The 26,821-nt window shown below is 36.7% G+C and overlaps 1 protein-coding gene across 1 annotated transcript; it reads right to left on the bottom strand.

The window, feature by feature from the left end:
* Positions 1–1,243: 1,243 nt before the first annotated feature.
* On the bottom strand, positions 1,244–16,302 carry LOC145983347 (uncharacterized). The gene is made up of 3 exons (XM_083116486.1): positions 16,215–16,302; positions 6,953–10,231; positions 1,244–4,882 (listed from the first exon to the last, which is right to left on the bottom strand). The coding sequence occupies exons 1-3, from the start codon at positions 16,300–16,302 to the stop codon at positions 4,482–4,484; spliced, it is 3,768 nt and encodes a 1,255-aa protein (XP_082972612.1). The 3' UTR covers positions 1,244–4,481.
* Positions 16,303–26,821: the final 10,519 nt, after the last annotated feature.

The raw sequence follows: 26,821 nt of genomic DNA, 5'->3' as shown, positions 1-26,821 counted from the left end.
TCCCGGGTTCGATACCCGGTGGAGGCACAAGTGGTTCGGATCCCACTTTAAACTGTACGTCCAGTCCCGATTAGCCTTACTGTGCATAAAGTGGACTTAAAAAACAACATATCAATATCATGAATTTCACCTGATTAATTTTGTGAATAGAAGGTAGCATTGGTGTTATCGAGAAGTAGGTCTGTAGGGACTTCATTCTATGTGTCCTCTTCTCTATTAGAATCGACAAAACGAAAGATGTTTAATCTTTTGTGTATTGGAATTCAATAAAGTCCCAAAACGTGTAATTTGGTGTGCGAGAGGACGCGTTGAACATAAATTTCTCTCGTCAAAATGTTCTCTTTTGGTTCCTTCCGTTAGTCAATTATCCAAACAATAAATTCCTTCTATTTGATCGGAAACTGTTGGACATTCAAATATAACATTTTGTGTACTGAAAGTTGTATTACATGATATGGTATTATAACATATTTTATGTCTCGCTCAATCTGTGTCTTCAAATGTGAGATAAAAAATTATCAAAGATATCAAAAATTAATGAGATTTCAATGGTTGCCCATGGATTGTTTGATACTAATACACAAATGGATATCGACATCCTTTACGCTGTATGCTGCTACATACTTCTATTAGGTAGGCATTGCGATTTTTCTATCTTACATAGTTTCTATGTCCAAACTAAAATGCAATAATACGTCATGTTGGTTGGTATTTTGGACATCTTTAAGTTCAACAAATCCCACAGCCATACTGCAGGGTCGAGTGTAGAGTACTGTGGGAACTACTTTCTCTCGCTCGTACTTGTTCGAGGCTCCCACGCTCGAGTGTTTACAATGGAATAACATTTTAATCTGACAATAAACGTAGACACATGTATGTAAAATAACTGTGCTTTCAGTTTCAGCCCATAACCATATGTTTCATTTTCAAATACCATATACATTTTATCAAGGAGATAATTACAATGTTTACTTACGTTTCAATTTCAATGCGTCTCTCACCTTACGATGCATATTTAAGGGTCCACTACTACAAATATATGGTTATATCACTCGTTTTTAGAGTTATTAGCTCGAGCGAAGCTGATCTCAATTCCGTACGCTATCCAGCGTCGTCCGTACGAACTATTTGGCGCTCGAGAGAAACCCTCTTCCAGCACTACTCTACTTCAAAGGTTTCACAAATTGTTAAAGCAAGGTATAGTGATATCCATTGTGCAATAAAACCCATAATTTCCTTAAGGAATTTAATTCCGTGTATATTCCATAGGATTTTTTTAATGCTAGCTCTGAAGTTAATTTACATATTATGTAGAACATTGTTAAACTATTAATATCAGAATGCACAATAAACACTTATTTAAGTGATTGAATGTTACATATATGGCATATACATAGAGCAAATACAGAATAATGTCTACCTTTCATTTTGAAATTGTACCTTTCAACAAATTATACAATATTGCTAGTTTCTTTATGTAATATTACATCTTTTCAATATCACTACGAATCATATACAGGGTGTCTCAAAAAGTCACTTAACACCCTCGGTACAAAGCCACTGCAGCGCGCAACATGAAAATGGTGATGACCAATCGTTATCAAGCCAAGAGGGTACCACATTGACACCACCCGCATGGTCGGCGGCCATCTTGATGTTCGACATCTTGAATTCAACTTCAGAATTTTAAATGGGAAGGGGGTGATATGATATATCAAATCAGGCTAGAATTTCACGAGAAATGCAATGGTGGAGGTTTTTTTTTTATGGATCTTTAACAAGTAAAAAGTTATGACTGAATTTTGGTACCAATTTACTCCTTTTCGAGGTGTTAGAGAAATGCCTTAAAATTTGTTTAGCTCATCGGTAATGCATCGAGATCAAAGAGACGTCTAGGGAGAGAAGTTCGCATGCCACTGCACAAGATTTTAATCGGATACATCCATGATGAGCTGTGCATTATGAATGGTTGTCGCGAAGAATTACAGTGTGACGCTTCCATTAAATGAAAAGTCCTTCACAGTGACAAGGCTAATGTTTATGTTCATAAGGAAGTTCATAAACAGAATATTCGATGCTTTTTTATCTGATAACCCATTTTCGACAGATCAAAGCTGAATGGTTAGTGCTGGTAAGTTAATGGTGTGCCGTGCTGTGTGGAACACGACTGGTTAGTCAATTTTCTATCAACGGAACCTTAAGTGCTTAGGGCTACTTGGAATTGTTAAATAAACAGGTTTTTTCATCCTTGCTTATGGAAGAAGGTACTTTTTACAGGGTTTTTTTTCAATAGCGAGGAACACCAGAACACTATGGGAACGTTGTGAAGCAGTTTCTGTCCAACGTTAGTTATCAGATGACAAGGGTCGAATATTCAGTTTATGAACTTCCTTATGATCATAAACATTAGCCTTGTCACTGTGAAGGACTTTTCATTTAATGGAAGCGTCACACTGTAAATTGTTCGCGACAACCATTCATAATACGCAGCTCTATGTGGATGTATCCGATTAAAATCTTGTGCAATGGCATGTGAACTTTTCTCCCTAGACATCACTTTGATCTTGATGCATTATAAACAAATTTTAAGGCATTTTTCTAACACCTCGAAAAGGAGTAAATTGGTACAAGAATTCAGTCATAACTTTTTACTGGTTAAAGATACATCGAAAAAACCTTCACCATTGCATTTCTCGTGAAATTCTAGCCTGCTTTGATATATCATATCACCCCCTTCCCATTTAAAATTCTGAAGTTGAATTCAAGATGGAAGACATCAAAATGGCCGCCGACCACGTGGGTAGCGTCAATGTGGTTCCCCCTTGGCCTGATAACGATTGGTCATCACCATTTCCAAGTTGCGCGCTACAGTGGCCTTGTACCGGGAGTGTTAAATGACTTTTTGAGCCACCCTGTATATTTTCTAAAATCGACACTTCCGATACACACGTATCAATTTCTAGTAACTTCTATCATCATTCAAAGTAGAGATATTATGTAAACATTGTATGACAAGATCAGATGTAGGTAGACTATGACACTTGTAAGTAACATACACGTTTATATTTTTAAAAAATCACCTTGCGAACACAATATAAAAAGTTACAAAATTATGTGAACGGATGAATGAATATTTGCCCCAATAAATTCTGTATTTGGAGTAAGACATTTTGTAAACACACTTACATAAACTAAGCAATTGAAAACTAATTATTACCACGAGGTTTTTAGATGTTGTAGCAGTTCGTGATTATTCTTATTTCACAACATCAAGACTCACATTTTGAAGGTAAATACTTATTGTCCCAAAACATAAGTTAAAATTAAAGAAAATCTGTGACTGTGACATTCGCGTAGAACCCCATGCTGCGTTTAACTATTAATATCGGACTATAGAGCGCTCTATTGCATTGGTTGACTAATAGGATATAGTAATATTGTAATTCCCTCTTCACTTCTAGTGAATTACTTAACATTACGTACCTTACATCTCAAATTTGAAAGGGAAAACATTATTAATAGGCAGGCTTTTATTATATTTAGAAATATCTGATGAATTAACATTTAAAAAATACTAAGTTATATGAATACATGTAGCTATGAATATTTGCTTTAGAAACGCTTTACTCAAAGCAAGTTTTTTTACACACATTATAGAAATAACTAATTGCAAACAAATTAGGAATAAATTATTCCTAACAAAAGCTACAATGAGGAGTATTTTTTACTTTTTATGGCGCAGAATGGTGAATCTTATTGTACCAAAATGCACACTTATTTATCATAGCAACACAAGATATTCTTCTATGTGTTTACACAAAATTCTCTGCCATATGATATTAATTTACAGTTTCATGTTGGATTGAAGATTAATGAACTATGGACATAAAAAAGAATTTAAACATTTGTTTTAATAATTTAATATTACACTCCTATAGAAATATCGCTTGTGCGTATAGAAAGTTCTCAATTTAATGCAAAAAGAACACTAGCTTCATGTGAGAGAGAAACTCTAATAGTTTTTATTTCTTCTGCAAGAGTTCTTAACTCCTCCATTCACTGCAGTTGGTGTTGCTTGTCAATATTTAGCAATTTTCTACAATTGCAACTGCAACCATGTATGAACGTTTGCATTCAAGCACGTGATATTTGTGACAATAAATATTAAAATTAACGAAATAAAAATTTGGTGACTGCAAATATTTTTTTTCTTATCACAATTCTAACAAAGATCAGAAGTAGTTGTTCACACTCTACAAAAACAACCATTAATTATTTGCTATTTTAAAATAATTTTTCTTTCTATAATTTTAGAAAACTGTGCAATTGAGCATTATGTTATTCTCTTTCTGACTATGCGTCGGACAATATAAACATTATATTTACTCTCAATTTATTCCTTAAACTTGTGTATAAAATGCATCAATCACATGAGAGATTCATTGTTAACTGATTCTTTTAATAAAACATGAAAATACTTTCTAGTTTCTTTCAAATTCAGATTTACTTGAGAATTGTTTGAGTTTAAATTTCTTGTTCTGAGTTATTCTGGAATAAATAAAATACTTGACACCCTTCCATTCTCTATCTTTTAGGATCCCATTACTTTCTTGAATACACCTCTCACACTCATCCTTCTTGGGAATTATTTCCCTAACTAAATGCCTCTTGAAAAAGTTCGACACTACTTCTACTTCCTCTCTTGACCACCACTTCTTTTTAGATGGCTTTCTCTTCTTTTTAAAAATGTTTTCTATTTCAGGATGACTTTCAGCAAATGTATGCATATCTGTATGTTCCTCACTTGTTTCAGATAAACGTTCTTCAACGCTATTGCAAATATTGCCTTGTAGTTCCTCAAATCTTTCATTGCTGACCATATCTGTCAAATGAAAAGTGATTTTTATTAATTGTGTACATGTAAGAAAGGTAACAATTTTCTAACTGAAAATTGAATTTAAGATACCATAGGACGGGACGTGTATGATATAAAATCAACGTCAGCGTAATGAATGACTATAAATTATAAACATAATTTCATTGAAATTTCAACACATGTATTCCTGCTCCAAAAATAACAATACGCCCAGGGTTTTTTTTTTTTTTTTGTTATTAGCGATAAACCCGAAATGTAACGGAGAGACGCAGCAAGTAGTATACGCACGATTTATAACAAATGTGACTGATTCACGGCTGTAATTTTGTCGCGAATTTTAGCGAAATTTACCGTTTCTGCGAACATTTTCATTTTTACGATAAAAACGAAAAAATGGCATTTTTTACAAATTTCTTTTTAAGAAATATATTCGATTTGAAGATGTTGGCTGCAAAGGAATGAGAAATCATTTGGAAAGGCACAGTAACCTGAAAGTTTATTATTTTTTATGTTGTTTTATGAATGAAAGTAAATGAGAGACAGATTGTTTTGTACATTCCACTTTTTCTAAAATATAAATATAACTGAGTAAGGCTGATTTTCAGAAGGTGAAATTTATTATTTACTATTTTTAAGCTTATTTTCCCATAAATGTTGCAAACATTAAGCCTTGTATAAATTAATAATTCATTGATTTAGTAACATTATGTATAAGTGCATGGCATTAAAAATTACCACGAAATTTTCACGAAATTACTGCCATATTTTTAACTATAAACACGATATTTCATATATTTTTCACGAAATTCTTGAAAAAATAATACAAAAAAACCAGCCCTAAATATACCCATTCCATGGGTTTATAAATTTATGTGGTAATTTGGAAAATTGTAAATCTTTCTACACTATATGAAAGGAAATATTCATTGAAGAGTACATGAATCGAGGTTTCCTAATCATCCGAAAATGGAACACTGTCGCGTGATTTAGAAGATTCAAAGGAAAAGATGAATTTGAAATTATTAGATATATTGCCTAAAAATAATCTAAATTTTTACCAATGACTTGCAAACCAAAATTATGGGAGTGTGTGCATGTGCATGTATATATATGTCTGATACAGAATAAGAATTTTGAGAAATGGTACTCTGATCATTGTATAAAGTAACGATTATTTGTAAAAACGAAAATCATTTACATATTTGATATCCCTGCATTCAACGTATAATTACTTGATATTTTGTATGTATATATTATAAATAAAAGTTGGTCTCGATTTTCATTTTAAGTAAATTATGCTACAAAGATGATAACCTCCCCCCTCGAAGTCTGAAAATAACAATAACTTTCAATTAATATTGTGAAACAGAGTCATTAACAGAATGAGACCGGTGTCAAACAGGCGAACTATGGATGAGTAGCCTAATCCGATCACGGAAGCCTGCACAGGCTGGGGGGTTCGTCGTACTGACCACACGTGACTCCCACCTCTGCTGAGAGCAAGTGGAAGTATGAACAGCAGTCGGTGAGTTGGGCAAGGCTCTCAAAGTGTTACCTATTGATTGTAACAAAGGAAAGGAATACGTATGATCAACACTCAGGTTTTCAAACATGTGTTCTTGGAATTACATTCGTGTAACGTAAGAATAGAAATAGTTCTTTTTAAGAATAGTGGCTATAGTCATTCGTTCTTTTTATCGTTGCCAAACCTGACTGAATCAATGTAATCAATGAATGTGACATCATCTAACATGTTCCGCGCCCGTGGCGAAATGGTGTACATATCGCGCTATGACGTAAGGGGTTCCAGATTCAAATCCTGGTCAATACATGAGTGTGTGTTTGTCCCGTCATCTATTTCATTCCTTTATCATCGCGATTACCCCAAGTGGCTGCAAAGTGTAGTAAAATAACCAAAATTAGCATCTAGAACTTAAAGGCATGCATAAGTTTTATGTTGTTGAAGGTACGATGATAGTAAAATAATATGGAATTGTGAGTATATTGCGAGTGGAAACTTAGTCCATGCTACAAATATAACATAAGTGAAATATATTATAAATGTGGTATTCATACCTGGGAGTTGAACATCAAGCTCGCTCAGTGATTTGCCCCTGCACTCTTCTAGTCCTCCTCTCTGATCCAATGTAAGGAGTAATTTGCTGACACTGGCGAGCTGCACAGTTGACTCTGGCAATCTGTAATATTCTCTGTGGATCTGAATATCGTGTCCCATATGTCTCGCGATTTGGTCCAGTTCACAGTCCTTCAGATTAAGCAATTGGGACATGGTTGCAATATGTTTCCTTAAACGTGTAGATCTTAATGCAGCTGGGTTCTTTGCTCCACATTCCTGAGAAAACTTTCTTAGGCAATCGTGTGCCCTCACACAACTATCTTGGGTTGAAGGAATGGCAAAGAAATACGGATTACTTTCACGGATGTTTCCAACTGTTCTAGTATGGATTAATATTTGCATGCATTCGTCAATGCCAGGTGTTAGAAATAAAGGAACGCCTCGGCCTCTCTTCCCACGTATTTCTATTCTTATTAAAGACTGACACAATTTCTTTTCCAGATCAGTTAAGCTGTTGAATACATCTTCATTAAATTTATTATTTACCCTGTGCTTAGTGTAAGTTTCTGTTAACAGTCTTTGAACTTCACCAACTCTTCTCCGATTGAATAATATGAGGTACGTTAACACAACCTGACAGAGCGAAGTCCATGTATATTCATCGGGATTGTCTTTCATCTTCTGTGTGAGGTCCTGTTTGGCCTTCTTAAGATACGACTGTAGTTTTAGCAGATCGTCTCTTAGTGGCAGCAAAACATCCGTATTCCATTTCTTTTCCTCCAAAGTTTTCAAGGCATTCCTTGAAATTTCAACATTCCATTCAGATGTCATCAAATGAAGGAAATCATCTGCATTCTCCTTCATTTGTATATCATGAGTTATTATAGCGTCGGCCTTCATTATCTTTGCCGTCTCAGATAGGGAATTGCCAATTTTCAGTGCTAAGGAGGGAGCTTTATATGTATTAGATTCTCCCTGGAAACCACAAAGAATACGTACAGCTTGAATCACACTTTTAAATTTTGCAGGTGAAATACAGTCTCGTAGTGTGATTATTGTATTGTCAAGTTTTCTAATTTCTATCAAAAACCTTCCGAGTTCTCTCATTTTGCTACTGATGGTACTGTGCATATGTTTTAGGTGACCATGGATATTGTGCAGTCGGCTTCCTAATTTGAGAATCAATTCATCATTTCGAACCACTAGAGATACTCTGTCCTGAACCATCCTACCAAGAACATTCTCCTTCAGACCTTCAGTGGCTACTGATGAAATGGGCATCAGTAGCGAAGCGCGTGCTTGGTGGCGATACTTGGAAGGTGGTCCATTTTTCGGAGCAAATTTACAAATTTTCTTGTGTCTCCAGATATTAGATTTTACAAGCAATGTGAAGCAATATTCGCATGGCAAATATTCTGGTGTTGCTAATTGGATATATGGCCTTCTATTAACAATGAGTTTTCCTTTCTTATTTTTCACAACTTCAACATTGTGAGTATAATTTCCACGGTTCCTAAGTAATGTTAAGGCTTCCTTTCGTTCCTTTGAGTTCTTAGGAAATGCAAAAGCTGCCTTGACGTCTAATTCATCTATGTGCTTTCTGTGTAGGTGCCGTGAAAGTTTTATCATTGTATCTCCACAGTAAAAACAATGTTGTCTCTTATTAAATATTCTTTTAGTTCCATTCTTTCTCGTAATATCTACTTCCAACGTGTCACTACTGGAAGACAAAGTGTCTTCTTCATTAATCCTCTTTGATCTATTACAAGTATCGCTATAACTACACTTTTTACTCTCCTTATCAGAATTAACTGACGCCAAGGCTTTATTTTTCTTAGTTGATTCAAGACAATTTTCAATTTCAGTATCAGAATTATCTGTGTCTGGAAGATATTCAGATTCTGAAGGAGTTAAGTCTATTGAAGAATCTTCCTCGACCTCGTTACTTTCCAAGACACGATTGGTTGATTGAACATGTTCTCTTCCTTGCAATTGTAAGTCATCATGAAGGGATGACCCAGCTTCGTTTGTTGTTGTATTTTCCACAGAAAGCACATCCACCACCATGTTTCCTTTCTTATATATAGCTGTTTTTCTAAATTCCGATAATTTTGGAAAGGATGGAGCTGTCTCTCTGCATGTAGATTTCTGATCATTAAAATTAAGTCTCTCTGATTTGCCTGACCTTTGCTTGATTGTTGTACACACTTCTACCTTTTTTCCGTTGTGTTTATTAGTACTGCTCTTCTTAAATTTTCCCACGGACGACGATAAATGTTTTTGTCTCAAAGATCTATTTATTTGTTGAATTTTACTTGTTTTGCGATTTTGTTGCATTCTTTCTACCATCCTTGTTTTATCCTTCTCTATTCTTGATGAAATGTTTCCAATTATATTTTTCTTTGCATATTCTTTGTTTCTATCAGAACACTTTGAGTAGTCTTCCATTTCAAACTGATTATTTGCAATAGGTATACTGTTAGAATTTGATACCTTTATATTTTCTTGCCATTCACACCACTCAGTTTCCCTTGAACATAAAATAATTGCATTTTCCACTCTGTGGTTATTAGCTAAATGTGTTACTTTGCTTTTCTCTGTCAAATCCGGTTGATAATTCGGACGTTTTACCCCATCACACGCAGTTGCTTTACAAGATTGCCTTTGTTGGTAGGAATTTTCATGTTCAGTACTAGATATTTCAGTTTTATCTTGTAAAGGAGAATTGTTCACTGTCTCCACATGTGGCAATTGCATATCTTCCAATTTTCTCTTCTTAGACGTTTGTAATGCCTCTTGAGCATTTCTGTTGATCCATTCTTCTTCTTTATCTTCATTCACAGATGGTACGTTGTTTGCATTGGATGTATATACGTCTGTTTGACATTCACGCCACTCAGTTTCCCTTGAACATGAAATAATTGCATTTTCCACTCTGTGGTTATTATCTAAATGTTTTGCTTTGCTTATCTCTGTCAAATCCGGTTGATAATTCGGACGTTTCACCTCATCACACGCAGTTGCTTTACAAGATTGCCTTTGTTGGTAAGAATTTTCAATTCCATTTACTACATGTTCAGTACTAGATATTTCAGTTCTCTCTTCTACAGGAGAATTGTTCACTGTCTGTGACATTTGTATGTTTTCGAATTTTCTCTTCTTAGATGTTTGCTTCACAGTACTTTCCAATGTCACTTGAGCATGCTGTCTGCTGGCAGAGTCTTCTTCTTCACCGTCATCCAGAGATGGTCCTGTAAAAATATTAACAATTTGTTCACCTTAGAAACTAATGAAATCAACATTTCTTGAGAAATGACTACGTCTTTCTCTTCGTAATTAATATTTCTATGCGATATTGTATAACATTATATATTATGTAAAATAGAAAACAAGCGTAACCAGAGAGGGATACCGGGAGGGTTATATTCCCCAATTTTATCAGATTTCCTTTCCGAAGAGAACTTTGTTAAATACTTAAATCAAGTTGGAGCAGCATTCACAATCTTACCGTGATGTGCTTAATGGGTACTAATCAGAACATGTTATATCCACGGTTAAACTTATAAACAGTCAGACTACTCTATTTGTATCTCTAATAAAGAGATATCGGTTAGTTTGATTGTTAAATAGAACGGATAATGGGCGGATCAATAGAGAACATTTTCACGAAAGAAGTGACTGTTCAACATGGCCTTCAGAACACAAAATTGCACGTATTACATGTTTCAGTAATTCCAGGATCTCAACGGTCAAATATATATTGATTGTTGAGTTTCAATTGTTTGACCCTCCCCTTCCCCCTTATATACGTGGACCTTCATATTATTTATGTCAGTTCAGAGTAGTATTGAGTAGGTCTGCCAGTGCATCAAATTCTATTTTCATTTCCAATAATTTTTCTGACTACCATATATTTATCAATCGGTTTCGACTGTTGACTACAAAAATCAAATGGATAGCCCAATCGAGAACGTATATACTACATCAGGTGCGTATTTCCAAGATGTTTCAGTTTTTACCAAGTTTCAAATTTCTAGCTCTAATAATTCCGGTGATATCGTAATGTTAAAAATATATAGATTGTTGACTTTCGATTTATTTGCTACCACAGACAGACGGATATGTCGATTCAGATAACTTATATCGAGATGATCTATTACATTTTATTACGTAGCATTAACAGTTTCTGAGATATCGGCACGTAACGTGACTTCGATTGTCCCTCACGGAAAGACGGTGCTCGGATCGAGATGATCTATGATGCTTTTTGCTGGTATTTCTTAGGTTTATCAACCTATCAAGTTTCGTATTTGGAGCTCTGGTAATTTCTGAGATACGGCTAGTTGACACGGACTGGCAGACAGGCAGGCGGAAGAATACGCAGTGGGAAACTTCTCCTCAGCTTCACTGATTAGTACTCAAAATAAAGCACTGCTTTAAAGTGTAAAATTTGCTTTATGCAGTGACGGCGCCTGGAAAAAAGCTGTGGGTGGAGCCCCTCAGTAGAAAACCCAATTTTCTTTGGGGTTTTCATATTTCCAAAGTGAATTTTTAACCTTAATACAAGTGATATTTAGAAGTATATAAAATGCAATTTCAAGCGTAACCCCCCTCCGTCTTTGCGCCTGCTGCTTCTCTTGTCACTTTTCCCTGGCGTCGTTGTTGATTTTATGCTCCTGTACAAGTAAAATCACAGTTTAACGTATTTGTATGGAGGTCTGAATGGCAATATATTGTAAATGACCGAAAATACTATTATTTTTGCAGTGCTTGCTTTATTATTAACTTCTGTTCTTTCTTGCAAATTCGACTCGGTGGCTCAGTCGGAAGGGTGTCTGGCTGCCACGTAGGAAAGCCGGGATTTATTCCCAGCATGGGTGATTTCAGATGCGAATTTTCTAGCTAACTCCCAGCACGAGCGGCTCTGGGACTCATCCAGTTTCTCCAAGGGGTCTCGGGTTCGATTCCCGGTCGAGGCACATAGTGGTTCGGATCCCACTTTAAACTGTAGGTCCAGTCCCGATTAGCCTTACTGTGCACAAAGTGGACTTAAAACACCAACTCAATCAATCAATCATCCAGTTTCTCATTAATGGGTACCTGCGGGGAATCTGGAATCTGGTGTGATCACATCGCCTCTATTATAGCCTCCCTACAAAGGCCACAGAGGACGATGGTAAGTATGCTCAACTACGTAATTAAGTATAAAGATAAAGGATGTTAGAAAAATAAGAGTTCTCGGAAACATGAAAAATGCTCCGTAAATCATTCAGAATCAGTGTGAAGAACTGGGAAGGGGGGGGGGGTACAAGAGTACCTAAGAAAGAAATGTAAAGAAGCAGCCGATGAAATATCCTCGCGTTATTTTGTCTAACATTTTCCACCCACCCTACTAAACCTATTACTGTTACTTTGTCTGTTGGAATGATATGTCTCTCTGAAAACGTTTTGAGAAAATTGTTCAAAATGAGTGAAACATCGTACAATTAAATACGGTTTCGTAAAGGGAGTGGAATACACATTTCTAAACAAGTTAGTGATGATAAGATTATATAAATATGGTTCAGAACAAAATACGAAAAACGTTAACCTCCGAATATTCTAACAAAATTTGTAGAAACTACATACTTCTAGTATAAAATATTATATGGCATATTTTATTCAAACTGTATCGTCAATGTTCAAAATTGCAGTATTTGTACTAGAGGTACTTAAGGAATTAATCCCATACCGTAGCAGCGAACAGCCCCATGTCCCAGAACGAAGTTAATTTTTAACAGGTCTAGTTTTTCGTTTCTCAAAAGCAGCTGACATCCTTGAGATATTATCAATTATGACGTCACGGAAGCCTCTCACTTTTCTCAGTTACACAATTTACATCATGCTCAAACATAAAGCTAAAGCTTTGTGGTGATTCTGAACAACAGCTCATGAACGTGTTTTGATTTGGAGGGTACTAACTTCACCATTCATATAAATAGGTTCAACGTCTGTGGAACACGCATCTGTTCTTCATATCCTCCTCTGTTTTTTTTTTCTGAACCGTTGTACTTCCAACAAACAAACTAAGCCCTATTAACAAAATACGTAGGTGTGATACTTCTGTTTCATATTCTTTTTAATTTCTTCTGTAAACAAGACGTAAACCTAGAGACATTGGAAGGACTCATTCCAAATAGATTTATTGAATTAAATGTAGCACTAAATAACGGATGATCCGTCGTTTTCTTGGCTCTTAATTGCTTCAGTTTCTGCACTAAAGCTGATCGATACTGGCAAAATTAGAATTGGACTTGCAGAACAATTCACGAAACTCTTGCTGTCCGATGTGTAGGCGAATATGTAACTTAGAGGGCTTGTAGTTATTGATGTCGTTCTTTCAATTTGCGATTCACGAAAAGTATAAAAGCTGTGGCCGCTACAAATGCAGCCGTTGTTGAGTCACTTGCTCAACCCTCTTCAACTCTCCTACAACTGAACTACAAGGATGTAAACTCTGATTTTCCAAGTTATATTTTATTCTCTGTATGTAATTACACTAACGTACTACACATAACCTTGCCTCTTCCCTGGCTATCATACGCACGTCCACTATCGCGGTTAACCTAACGGTATAACTGAAAAACGTTAATTAAATCAGGTATCCAAACACATTTTAATGTTATATTCTTTTTAGATCTCGTCTAATTTTTCCAATCTATCCAATTGGAAATGGGCCCAGAACGACCTCTATGGATTCACTTGTTCCGAATTTGTATTGATTCATTTGTATCAAATTTCTAGAACTTCGTACATGAAAGAAAAACATTCAGATAGAAACTCCTTGAACAACAATTCTGCAAATTTTGTCAAAAGAAGAGAATATGATGAACAAATGCGTGCTTTTCAGATGTAGAATTAATTGTCCATATTTCTGGATGATAGTAATAAATATAACTAGTGGCTATTTATTGATCTTATTTTCTTTTTTGGAAAGTTTTGAAATTTGTTATGGAAAAAAACCTTGGAAATACCATTACGGTGTTAAACTTGTTTGGGAGGAAGGTGGGATTATCAGAAAGCTACAGAAGCTATCGCATTTTTTGATGTTAAAGGTTTGGTGCATCATGAATATCTGCATGAAGGACAAAAGATAAACCAAGACGTTTATATTGACGTCCTGAAACGTTTTGCGTCCAGCAATCCGGCCTGATTTGTGCACATCAGGGCAGTGGTTCTTATTGCGCAACAATGCAGGGCCCATACTGCTTTATCAGTCCAGGAATATCTGGCCAATCATCGTATTCCTCCTCTACCACATCACCCATATTAACCCGTACTGTCGCCGTGTGATTTCTTTTGTTTGGCCGTGTGATTGATTGATTAAGTTGGCGTTTTAAGCCCTCTTTATACACATTAAGCTAATCGGGACTGGACCTATAGTTTAAAGTGGAATCCGAACCACTATGTACCTCCACCAGGTATCGAACCCGGGATCCTTTGATTGAAAGGTGACGACGCTACCACTGCGTCATCGGGGAGGCCCGTTCCCAGTGTGAAAACGCCGCTCAAATGGAAGCGTCAAGATGAAGATATTGCAGCAATCCAAACGGCTGTGACAGATGTGCTGAGAAGCATTCCAGATGAAGCTTTCTCTGCTTGCTTCCTTGACCTCCAGAAACGGGAGCGGCTGTGCATAGATAGCCGACAAGATTTGACAAGACCTAGGACCATTAGTCCGTAAGTTGAATCAATTATTTTTTACGAGCTCAGTCCTGGAACTTTTGTGACAAAGGATGTACTACCCATATTATCAACCATCATGTTCATTAGCAATTTGTCGCAATTTGAAGTTAAAAAAAAAAACAATAGACAGAATGCAATATCTGCTGCAGCAACAGCACAATCCCATTCGTTAAAAAGCATGCTATAAAGAAGAAAAAAGAACGACAATAGTGCTTGACAATCCGCCTGTTCTTATATTTGCTAGTGACTGTACAATACTGCAAGCAAGGCAGATGAAAGGTGAAAAGAGCATTTCTTGACATGTGAAACAAAAATGACCGGTTAACATTAAAAAAAAAAAAAATGTTAGAGAAGTATTCTTCGGTGGATAGCGTAGCATTAGAACGCAGACAGGAATATCGAGAGTTTTCTGTTGCGTCTTTGTCAAGGTCAAAAATGAAAGCAATACCCAAGCAGTCAGCTGTTGTTTATAAACGTGAGACATAACCGAGAAAATTATGACAGCTTGAGATTGGTCCCTTCAGGGTTACAAGCACTTGCATTTCATCACAAAACAGCTTTATTTTTCTAAACTCTGTTTCACAAAGGAAGAGCAACGTCTACTGGAAAACATGATACTCTTCTACCCATGTATTCGGTTAAACGTTCGTTAATCAATTTTCCCAATGAGAAACTCCAATATGGACCCAATTCCTTAAAATTACGTATCCAAAAAATAGAATTGCCTTTCTATCTAGTGGAAGAAAATATTCCAATATACCTGTCAACAGGGTTTCAACGTCGAGATTCTAAATTGAAAGCAAATATTTTTAATAATTTGTGACAACCTTTCGCACTCTATGTGCCGAGTTTGTAAGCGTGCTTAAGAAAATTCGTAATGTAATTTTGAAAAGGGCTACTTTTTACAATACTATTAAAACGTTTCAAACATTTCCCTTCTTTTATTTTAATCAGCCAAAATCACATGAACTCCCTCAGCCTTTACGTTAACAAACTGCAGTTTGTACCTGCCTTATCAGCCATATTTCTTCACGGGTTATAATTTAACCTAACAGAGGTAAATCTATGCCTAGGATTTTTAACGCTTTAAAAGTATGAATATAATCAGCATAACCTTTAACTTTGACCAGTAGTTGCCCCCCCCCACCCCCCTTGCCTCCCGCATACACAATTTTGTATTATTCTCATCCTGGTCACGTTTCGACCCCAATTGTCAGGGAACTAAACGAAATTCCTTCTCTGGGTGCAACACCACTCGCTATTTCCATAGCCTCTGCAATAAAACGACAGTCATATGTCAACTTGATTAATAAAATAACCTAGGCCCAGTCGAACAAATGCTATTCAAGGATGACAACTTGATTCCAAACAAGTTTTTTTTCTGTAAATAGTTATAAGGCGCAACTGCAAATAGTCATAAGTTCTGACCCACTGAAAATTATAATTATATTAACCCAGATATGCTCGTGTTATGTGTTATTATTGCTAAAAATTAAAGAATTAATATAAAAACAGTGAAAAGAACAAGACACTTACCTATCTCCAAAATTGTAGCTTTATAGAACTGTCCGTCGATCCAGCGAACATCATGCACTTCACCAACAGACAACTTCTTATTCTTCATCTTAACTCTCGCTGCAGTACATTTGTAAATAACACCATCTTCTTTGAATCGCACTGAAATAGGCTTCATTACCTTGAAGTTCCGTTTATTATTTTGTCTCATGTTTGCAACTTCACCTATCACACACACGGCACGACTGCCCTCTCACCGAAGCAATGGACTCAATAGTGCGCGCAAAATATTTGGCGGTTTAAAAAACCCGCCTTACCTCCCACGAATTACATGTTGCCAACTACATGAACATTTAATACTCGATTTCCACAATTGACAGAGAAGAAAGTTTCTGCTGTGTTAAGACGTCAGTGTTACAACAAGCAAAAATGCATTGTTCACAATATATTTATTATATTTGTTAGTAGTACAAGGTGGCCGCGGTGCCTCAGTCGGTAACGCGTCTGACTACCATGCTAAAGGTCCCGGGTTCGATCCCCGGCCGGTTCAAATCCGGGATGGAAGCGGCCCCGGCGCCCACCCAGCGTCGAATAACATGGGTACCTGAGGGAAACCCTGGGGGGTAAAGGCGGTCAGGGGCGTGATGCTGATCACATCACCCCCACTCACGACCGGATCAAGAAAGTGTGGGGCGTTACAATCACACCCCCTATATGCCTTCATGGCATGGTGCTATGCACAGGGGAGCACTTTACCTTTACCTTTTACAAGGATTTCCCGTTGAACACCCGCGCACAGGCTGTCAAGAGTGTCCACAGCGGAGTAACGTGGTTCAACCGCACCATCGAAATTTTTGAACATATACGTAATTTTTTTCAGTTCATATATAAAGAAAAAGATGGGAAAAATATTCAGACGCTAATTTTTCATCAAATGTAGAAGTAAGGTTTCCGTTTGGCAGTGAGCATAGGTATTCGATATGACAATAAAATGTGCATGTATTTGGAGGGAGAGGGGTGAGAAATTGGGAATTCCCTACTATCTACCATTAAAAAATATTTTTTTTCTTTACGAGAGTGAATCCGGAGGATATAGTCAAGGTCCACCGGGTGGGGGGGGGGGAAGCTGCTGCAGCCCTATTCCCAATTCATTGAGCGAAAAAAAAATCATAATAATTGGGGGACAAGACATAAAATTATGAAAATACACGTACGTGTAGAATTACCCCAAAGGAATATTTTATTTTATTATGTGTTATTCATTTTCTGCTTGATTTTGTACTAAGATTAATTAATATAAGGCCACTGGATCTGCAATAACTGAGTATTCAACTCACTTTTAGGTGTGCGTTGTCGAGTAGATATAGTCATTACTAGTAAACCAAACAAACAATGAAATAAATTAATTTTAACCATTATATCATCATGTAGCCGTATACGTCGGCGACCGTCGTCTTCTTACCACCTTCTTCTCCAAACGAATCATTATATTTCTTAACATTTTACCCTAAAAATTATCACCAATGTAAGTAAGTTGTAATAAAAGTAACTGCACCCCCAATCACCGCCACTAATTAACATAAATTACTGACTGAAATTAAATTGTATGTGTAAAATATACATAAATGTAATATATATATATATATATATATATATATATATATATATACAAATATAAATATACAAAATATAAATATAAGTTTAGATTGACATTCATTTACCCTTGCCCTCCCCCTGGACGTCCATGATGATATGTACAAAGTCTTATATTCCAAGAAAATGGTCATAAAGTGTAAACAATCAGATACACTTAGCAGTCTCTTATTGAACTACGCAAGTAGTGAAATACAAAATAAAATCATCCTTGCCTCTAAAAACACAATTTGTAAACCTTTTCAATGTAACCATTGGAGGTACAAAATACATAGTACATTGTATGCCACTTCAGGACAAAACGCACATTGCACACTGACTTGAATGCAGCTGACATTCTTGGTCCAGTGTGAGCAAGAACAAGTATGCGAAAAATAAACCGTTTATCAACAATGCAAGAAAGAAGAAAAATCAACATAACTCACATTAAGCTATAGGCATTATCAAAAACCACGAACAGACCACTTTAAGAAATAAAAGAAGAAAAAATTCATAACAACAATGCTGACAAAAGAAAAAAAAGGCCGCTGATTTTTATTTTTTATAGAGGCTGCCACCAGTACAGGAAAGTATGTACATCGGCATCTCTTTCAGTGCTTGCCTGTTCCATACAATAATAATGGTTTACTTCAGTACCTAACATTCGGCGCTCAATATGATATGACATAATATGAAACTCGAAGGGTTAGTGTTTTCAGTTGTTCAGTTGATGTAGGGGGTGCGGAAGAAAATTAAGGGGTGCACAAGCACCGCCTCGCGGCCCCCTCTCTGGATTCGAACTACGTATATAAGCTTTTGTAATATAACGAAAAAACGTTTTAATACCCCTCCCCCCCAAAAAAAACTTTAAAAATAACTATTGAACTACTTGTCACAGACAACCTTTGAAATATTAGTCAGTCAGTCTGATACCTGGTGAAAGCACATGGTTGTTCGGATCCCACTTTAAACTGTAGGTCCAGTCCCGATTAGCTTATGTGTGCTTAAAGTACGTTTCTTTGAATTTTGTGACAGTTCCGTCCAAGTAAAACCAAACATAGCAGACGGTGGAGGCACATGACACAGTGGTTCGGATCAAACTTTAAACTTTAGGTCCAGTCCCGATTAGCCATTCTGTGCATAAAGTGGACTTATAACAACAATTCAATTCAATTCAAACATAGCAGAAGCTTAGACTGTTGGAATCCAATCCTAGCCTTTTCCACTATATTATGGCTTAAAAATCCACTATGTCTTAGTGTTATGTCTATGGAGGAGGTAACTGTGATTACATTATGGCGGGGAAATATAATTTCAGCCGATGTTTTACGGTTTGAACTATTCTCTCCACTGCTACCACTTGCTCATGGTATCCGATTACATGTAAACATGTTGAGGGGAATGTGAAGCACACATCAGCAGACCAGCAAGGTGAACAATCTCGTTGGGTAATCAAGTCATAAGTAGATGTCAGTTTCTTGTTTTATATATATATATCTCCGAAAACAGTGGGGCAACCACAGGAGGGCAGGGGAGGCATTGCCCCCAATCCTGGACGGAAACCAATCTAGTGGGTTAAACATTGAAGTAAAAAACGCAAAGCTAGCAAAATCTAAGAGTAGCAGGACAAAATGATACTCATGATGGAATTATTTTTCATATATTTCTTGCATTTTTTTTCCAGCACATGCAAGGGGGCAATTCTCCCCCTAGATTTTAAACTTTATGGAAATAAAAATATATTTCATAAAATTTTCTTGCAATTTGGCAAATCTTGCGATGACTAGCTACGTAAAAATGTCACGCTTCGCCACTGGTAACAAATAGTTTACATTTGTAGAATGTGATTTTCGACACAAGGAATTCATCGAAATTGATCACTTTACCCGGTAATTCATCTCTTTTTCACAGACGACTTGGGTTGTATGGCGCGACCTTTTCGAACACACTCAAATGTCAACCTCTATCCTACCCAGTATACCCTGGAAACTTTAATCTTGCAGGCGAACGAGTCTCTGGCGCCTGAAACAACACTAAAAATAATAACTTGTGGGGTGTTGTATTTTCAGTGTCTGCGTGTATTTGTTTTCGCCCTTCGTCACTTTCATCTAATCACCATTGAACCTCATCGCCGCCCTTAGCCAAAATTAGCAGAAAAGTGACTTCACATGAACAAATCAGGCGAATCAGCAACAATTTACTCTTACAAAAGTGGAGTTGCATTAGTTCATACCCCTTCCAAAGTTTAGGTGGTAGTTTCAATTTCACAGTGTTATATTGTTGGATCAAGGCAGCTATCTCCGTGAACAATAACGTTGTTTTCCGAAAGTCTTAAATGCTTCCCTCTGGCAATACACCCTCTTAAATGAAAGCATCTTCTGTGGTGATAAGATGACACCTTCCCCTTGAGTTTTTTCTGTATATATTTTTTCTTCACTGGCATAATGTTTTCGCCTTATAATGCTCTTTTAATCAAGGGTCAACGGAAGAAAATAAAATACTTTATACAGTAAGTCCTTTATATCTCACAGGCAGATTGCTTCCCTAAGGAAACCCAGAGTTATCATACAAAAGATCCCAAAGTTCCAATCTTCTGACAATTAAAACTCACAAAACTGAATTTTTAGTAACTCTTTTACTGTATCAGTGGTTAGGGACTGGAATGCACTTTCACATGAAATGAGAAAATAAATAAATAACAATAAATAAGAGACAAATAAATAAATAAATAAATAAATAAAGAAGTTCTGGGTTGAACTGCCCCCTCCCCTGGTGGATCGGACTCCACTTTAAACTTTAAACTTTAAACAGTCCCGATTAGCCTATCCGAACATAAAAGTGGATTTAAGAACAAAGAAACAAAATGTTATATTGGATACTTCGTGATATTACCTTTTTTCTTTACTTCATCTTCATCTACAGATTCTGTTGACCTTTTCGGCTGAACATCTGATGCTTCTACAGTTTAAACCATTATCATCGTGATTGGTTAGTTCTCTGACGCCCTCAAAACAAAGCTTTCCTACCAACTTCTTCTTCTTTTAATTCTACGTAAGCTCATCACAAGAAAAATCGCATGATTACGTAACTGATAGGTTAAATTTATGTGAGGAACGAAGATTTCTAAATAGAAGTAGCCACCCATTATTAATTCAATAATTCTGCAGATTTTCCCATACCCAGATAACTGTTACATCAAAATTTATACACTTCGGTCCAAAGTTGTTATTTTGTAAACCATGTAGATATTTGAAGATGACATGTAAGTAAAAATTGTAATGAAATAAAAAAAAATACACTTCTGGAATTTCAATGTAGACCTAATTAAAAAGTCGAAATAATTTATTGTGTTGCTGGAGGAAGCAACGGTAAGATGGGGTTTTATTTGTTTATTTAGAGATTATTTTAATCATACGCAGGCCGGAATTTATATAGGCTATGTGAAGGCCCGGAGCTTACAACACCAAGACCCCACCCCAATCCCCTCCACAGTTTCAGTTATAACTTTTCGCCAAGCTACATGAGGTGGTTAGTTATACGTATTTCTACATTTCTTCATCACATCCGAAGTACCTCATTTTTTTCTTTATGTGGTACTTTTCCAAGCATTTTTTTCCCAGTGAAGGCCCAGAGATGCAGCCCTCAAAGTCACCTAAATCCTGACCTCATCATGATCATACCCTGCATAATTTTGCACCTCCTAACCTAGTAGCTGCTTCTAATCATAGAAGTATTCAAATGATCACAGCTTTTTTGTTTCAAAATCTCTAGTAATTCCTTTTGCTTTCTAATGATAAAGTTAAGACAGCTTTTTATGGGATGATGATATGTGAACATTTCTAGTATAGATAATATTCATGAGTAAAATATACGTGTAATGAATACCAGAATACACTTATTTATTGAAACATTCACATATCCCAAGTGGGCAAGCGGGTGGGCACAGGAATTTTTGGGTGGGCGCTCGCCCACCCGTGCCCATCCCTGTCGCCGTCCCTGAGCTAGAAAGTAATGGAACCCCTGGTCTACACACCAACCTGCGCGAAAAGGAGGTTGAGAAGGGTGGAGTGGAGCGGGCAAGATTTCGGCGCTGTTCGCCTTCTTAGCATAGGTGCCGATTTCTTCCGATATTTGCGGAGGCCCAAAGCTGAGCAGAGCATAAATACAGACTTTTTCCCTTTGCAGCGCGGGGGTGGGGGAAAGTTTTTTTTACAGTAGTAGGGACACACTTGAGAAAAATATTTAAAGAAATTGCAATTACTATTAACTCACTCTGAAAATAAAACATATATATCATGGTACATGAAACTTTATTAGCTGGACAAAAATTAACTGTATTTTGATTGCATAATTATTCAACACAATATGTAACTTTTGATTGACACTATAAAGAGATTGATCGATTACTACTATTCTTTTTGGAGTTTAATATAAATAAGAAATTCCCAGGCTGAGAATAGTGTTTTCTTTTGTGAAACATTTAAATAGTCCACAAGCCATTCTGCTGCCATCTTTCTTCGTAAGTTCAAGAGCAGAGAGAACAAGTCCCTATTACTGTATTGTCCTTGAAATTGACGAAGCAAGAGCTAGGTATCTTGTTGGGCCAAAAAGGTTTAATATTGGATGAAGGGCCTCCACAAGAAGTGGATACTATATTTTCAAAGTTTAAATCAAAATAATATACGTACCATGCGTTTTTTCCCTACATTGACTGTGTACTCGAAACATGAAATACAGAAATAGAGTAAATGCACAGGCATGCTGGACACTATAAAGACTCAGCTGGCTGATAGACTCAACATTGTTGACTTACCCATTTCAGATGAAAATCCTGCATAATTTACCGCCTCTTTGCAAAGTTCCTGTGTGCAAAAGTTTTACGATCATAAATAGAATAAATAATTCGAATTGGAAAACTTATGAAAATAAGGAACAAAAATGTTCTCACACAGAATCCTGTTATTTTATGAAATTTTCATCACCCAAACAATGCGTTGTTCCAAAATGAAACATTGGGCCCCTTACAGGTTCAGTTGCAAGCGAAGTTTTTTTTGGGGGGGCTCCCTGCTCCCCCCCCGTTTCGGCGCTCCTGCTTCTCAGTACCGGTTGGAAAACAGATACAAAATAAAACACTATTAAGCGGTTTTGCTCACCCTGAAGAGAAACAATAACTCCAACGGCTTTTTATGATTAGAGACAGTGGCGACGATTAGAGGGGGCGAGTTTTGCCTTATGCTAAACCTTATCTACAAATGGAAATATACTGTCTTCCCTCCCTCCCCAGTTTTGACACATTGCTCCCCGGTTTTGGAACCCAATCGCCGCCAATGATTAGAGGAAATAAACGAAATGTGGCTCGTATCGACTGGACAGGACCGTCGCCATCTATAGGGCAACTGCAACAACTGATGATTTTAAGAAGACTTGACCTTGAAAATATGGTAACACTGTTAAGCCTTGTTTCAATGTTTAATAAAACAGTCAAACGCTGATCATGGCAAAATTTATTGTAAAAGATACACTATAAACGTAACTTTTCCATCCTATAACAGGGTCTTCTTCAGACAAAGATTCACACCACAATTCTAGAATTTTGAGTGTGATATGTTGGAAATATATTACTATGGGTTAAATTGCTGTAGGCTTAACTGCAGTAAAACAACCTTACATTTGTGTTTTTATTATCAGTGTTGGCAATAACAATCTGTTGAATTGATTGTCTAGTTGTTAATTATGTCCCCCAAAAATGTATTCGATTTAGAATTGACTCTAGGCGTGAGCAGATCTTCTGATTAAGTTGGGCAAAGCCTTGATGAATGTTCAATTGGAGAAAGCCGGAACGGCCCCTTGCAATACCTGACAAGACGGGACGGAAAGTTTACAGATATTCACTAACCGGAAAACCGTACCGGTTCCCTCCGGTCTATTTCGAGCCTTCAAAACCGAGAATTATAGTTGATGCTTTTCGTGATCCTATAGTGGCACCGTGAATACATAACAATCTTTTTCATGTTATCCACCTTATTTGCTGAAAATGATCTTTCAACAAAATCATTAGTCAATGGTGCAAATTTGAATGCTCAAACGTTACTTGGCAAGACGTGGATGCCACAAAGACCAAATGACGCAAAAGTGAGCACGGGCCATTCGGATCAAAAGTTTGCACTTTGGACCGAGCACGTAACAGTGGCGCCAGACATTTCGGTTTGTTTGGAGCTTTCAAATAACATCATGGAATCGACAGAAAGTATTCTTCTAACACGTTAAGCCGTTAAGTCATGGAACACTTTTCGACGAAACCAAGCAAATACCTATGTGTGAGATATAAAAATCCTGAAAGCCTTAAAAAATACATAAGGACCTAACTTGTTATTTCTCTTCATCTGTAAAGGTAAGAAACATAATATTCGAGGTATGATTGTGTGTTCCTTGCAAACTGGCACGCACGATTTCACCACAGGAAGCAACATCATAAATGTTAGGTTGGCAAAACAGCCTCTCTTGAACGTTCGTAGCACTGAAACAGAGACGACGACAGGGGTGGGCCGCCCACCCAAAGATTGCTCTGCTCACCCATTTGGCCACCCGATCAAATCTAATAAACATAAACACTATGAAAATCAGAATGTGGAATTCTGGTGTTTTCCTTGTTAATATTTTGCTTTTGAATATTTTCGGTCCTTGAAATAATAACAACTTCTCATCCCATCATAACAACTTATCATCCCACCACAAGCGTAGCTGTCCTTTAGTCAAATATTTGTTTAGTGAATAACTTTACGAAAGTTGGAATAAATATCCTGTTCAATTAAATTAATTTAAACTTTTCTTTCATCTTCCTTTAACTTTGTTATTGGAAAGCAAAAGAGGGCTTGAAACAAAAATTGTGATCTAATGAACTTCGATGATTAATAGGATGTAGCCAGGCGTCAGTTTGATAGAAGTAGCAAAATTATGTTCGGTATCATAAGGTCCGGATTTAAGGGTCTAAGGGCTTCAGCTCCAAGCCTCCACTGGAGAAAAAAATACTTTGAAAAGGACACATAATAAAAAGGGGATACTTGGAATATTTTAAAATTATGAAGAGTAAAACTAATCATTGGACCTAAAAGTTAAAACTGAAACTACATATAGAGGGGTAAGAAGGGTATTAAATTTTGATTCAACAGTTAGAACAGATATAGGTGTGAAAGGGAACTGTAGAATTATTGAGTCGATAAAGAGTGGCTAACTTCTTTAGAAGTTATCTTTCTACACACAAGTTCTCCCTGCCAGTTACGCATTTATGTGATTTTCTTGCGATTAACTTACATAGAATTCAAAGGAGTGAGGGGGTGAAAGGAAATATTTAGCCGGAGGCGTTAGAGACTTTAATCAGGCACGGTTAGAAGTGTTTAGATTTTACAAGCATCAGAAATTCAGGAAAAGAATTGAACAATATTTGAACATACAATTGAAGTAGAAAGAAAAAATCAAATATCTCACAGAAGAATCAGAAAACGTTTTCGGTTCTTAAAGTCCATTATAATGCTCAGATAGGCCACACTTTAAAGTGGGGGTATAATCGGTTTGCATTTTTCTTCAACTGAGATTGAACCCGGAGCTCCTTCATTACAAAACGACAGCTTATGTTATCGGAGAGAAAATATACAGACTAAACTCACAGAAACAGTGTCATTTCATCATAACAGAAGATGGGTATATTTGAGAGGAGAATTGAATTGCCTGAGGATTAAATCCTTTGTTCACTTACAGTCAAATATCTGAGACATACAGAATACAACGTAGTTAGTAGATGCCTTGATCCAAAAATTAAATATTGTGAAATTGAAATTATTACTTCAAGTTCCAAAGTGCTATGAAGTAGTGAAATAAAATTTGTGGAAAAGTAAACTGTGTCTGATTTGATTGATGTGTCATGTTTTACGTCGCATTTCTGCTAATCCTGACTGAGGGGACGACGATTTTGTTGATTTAGTGTTTTAAGTCTACTTTATGCACAGTAAGGCTAATCGAAACTGGATTTAAAGTGGGATCCGAACAACTACGTGCCTCCACCGGGTACCGAACCCGGGACTCCTTGATTACAAGGCGACGACGCTGCCACTACACTACGGGGTAGGCCCTGAGGGGACGATGAGATTGAATGATTAGATGAAAGTGATGAAGGAAGAAATATACATCGCCTAAACACAAACACAGAGAATTATCTTGACTGTCTTTCCAGGCGCCAGACTCGTTGGCCTGCAAGAATGCAGTACTGCGCGGGAAAGATTGATTGATTGAGTTGGAGTTTTAAGTTCACTTTATGCACAGTAATGCTATTTGGGACTGGTAACGTGAGATCCGATCCACTGGGTGTGCGGGAAGGAGGATGACAATTGAGTGTTGATAAAATATACAGCCCAAGTAATCTGTGAAAAAGAGAGGAACTTACGAGTAGCTCAGATGATCAACTTTAATGAATTTCTTGTGTCCATGTTCTCCCCGATGGCCGAATGGTATCGTCGTCGCCTTGAAATCAAGGGGTCACAGGTTCCATATCCTGAAGGGATTCGGATCCCACTTTAAATTGTAGGTCCGGTCTCCAGTTGTGCATAAAGTGGACTTAAAACAAAAACTAGAACTCTTGTGTCCATATTGCTTTCTACGAAATGTATACTACTTGTTAGGCTACCTTATTTACTATGGAAGTTTCCATCGAACCGGAGACCAAGACTTCGGACTATTTTAGTGGGCGAATAGCAAATTAGTAAATAATAACTCCAATCCCTAACAGATTTTCTACGTTAATTGTTATTTTGCGGTTATTTTGTCATATGCAAAATCTACAAAGAATTGGTTATTCCACGTGCATTTAGAAAGTTTCCGTACAAGACATTGATCTTAATCCAATCGTTTAAATACATCTGTAAGTTGCAAAAATCTCGCAAACCAAGAAAAGTATTTAATAACTCTAAACCAGAAAAGAACACTCCTTTCAGTTACAAACTCAT

This window comes from Lepisma saccharinum, unplaced genomic scaffold (assembly GCF_977018435.1).
Source record: "Lepisma saccharinum unplaced genomic scaffold, izLepSacc3.1 HAP1_SCAFFOLD_844, whole genome shotgun sequence".
Taxonomy (NCBI): domain Eukaryota; kingdom Metazoa; phylum Arthropoda; class Insecta; order Zygentoma; family Lepismatidae; genus Lepisma; species Lepisma saccharinum.
This window is presented reverse-complemented; position numbering and strand designations above follow the sequence as displayed.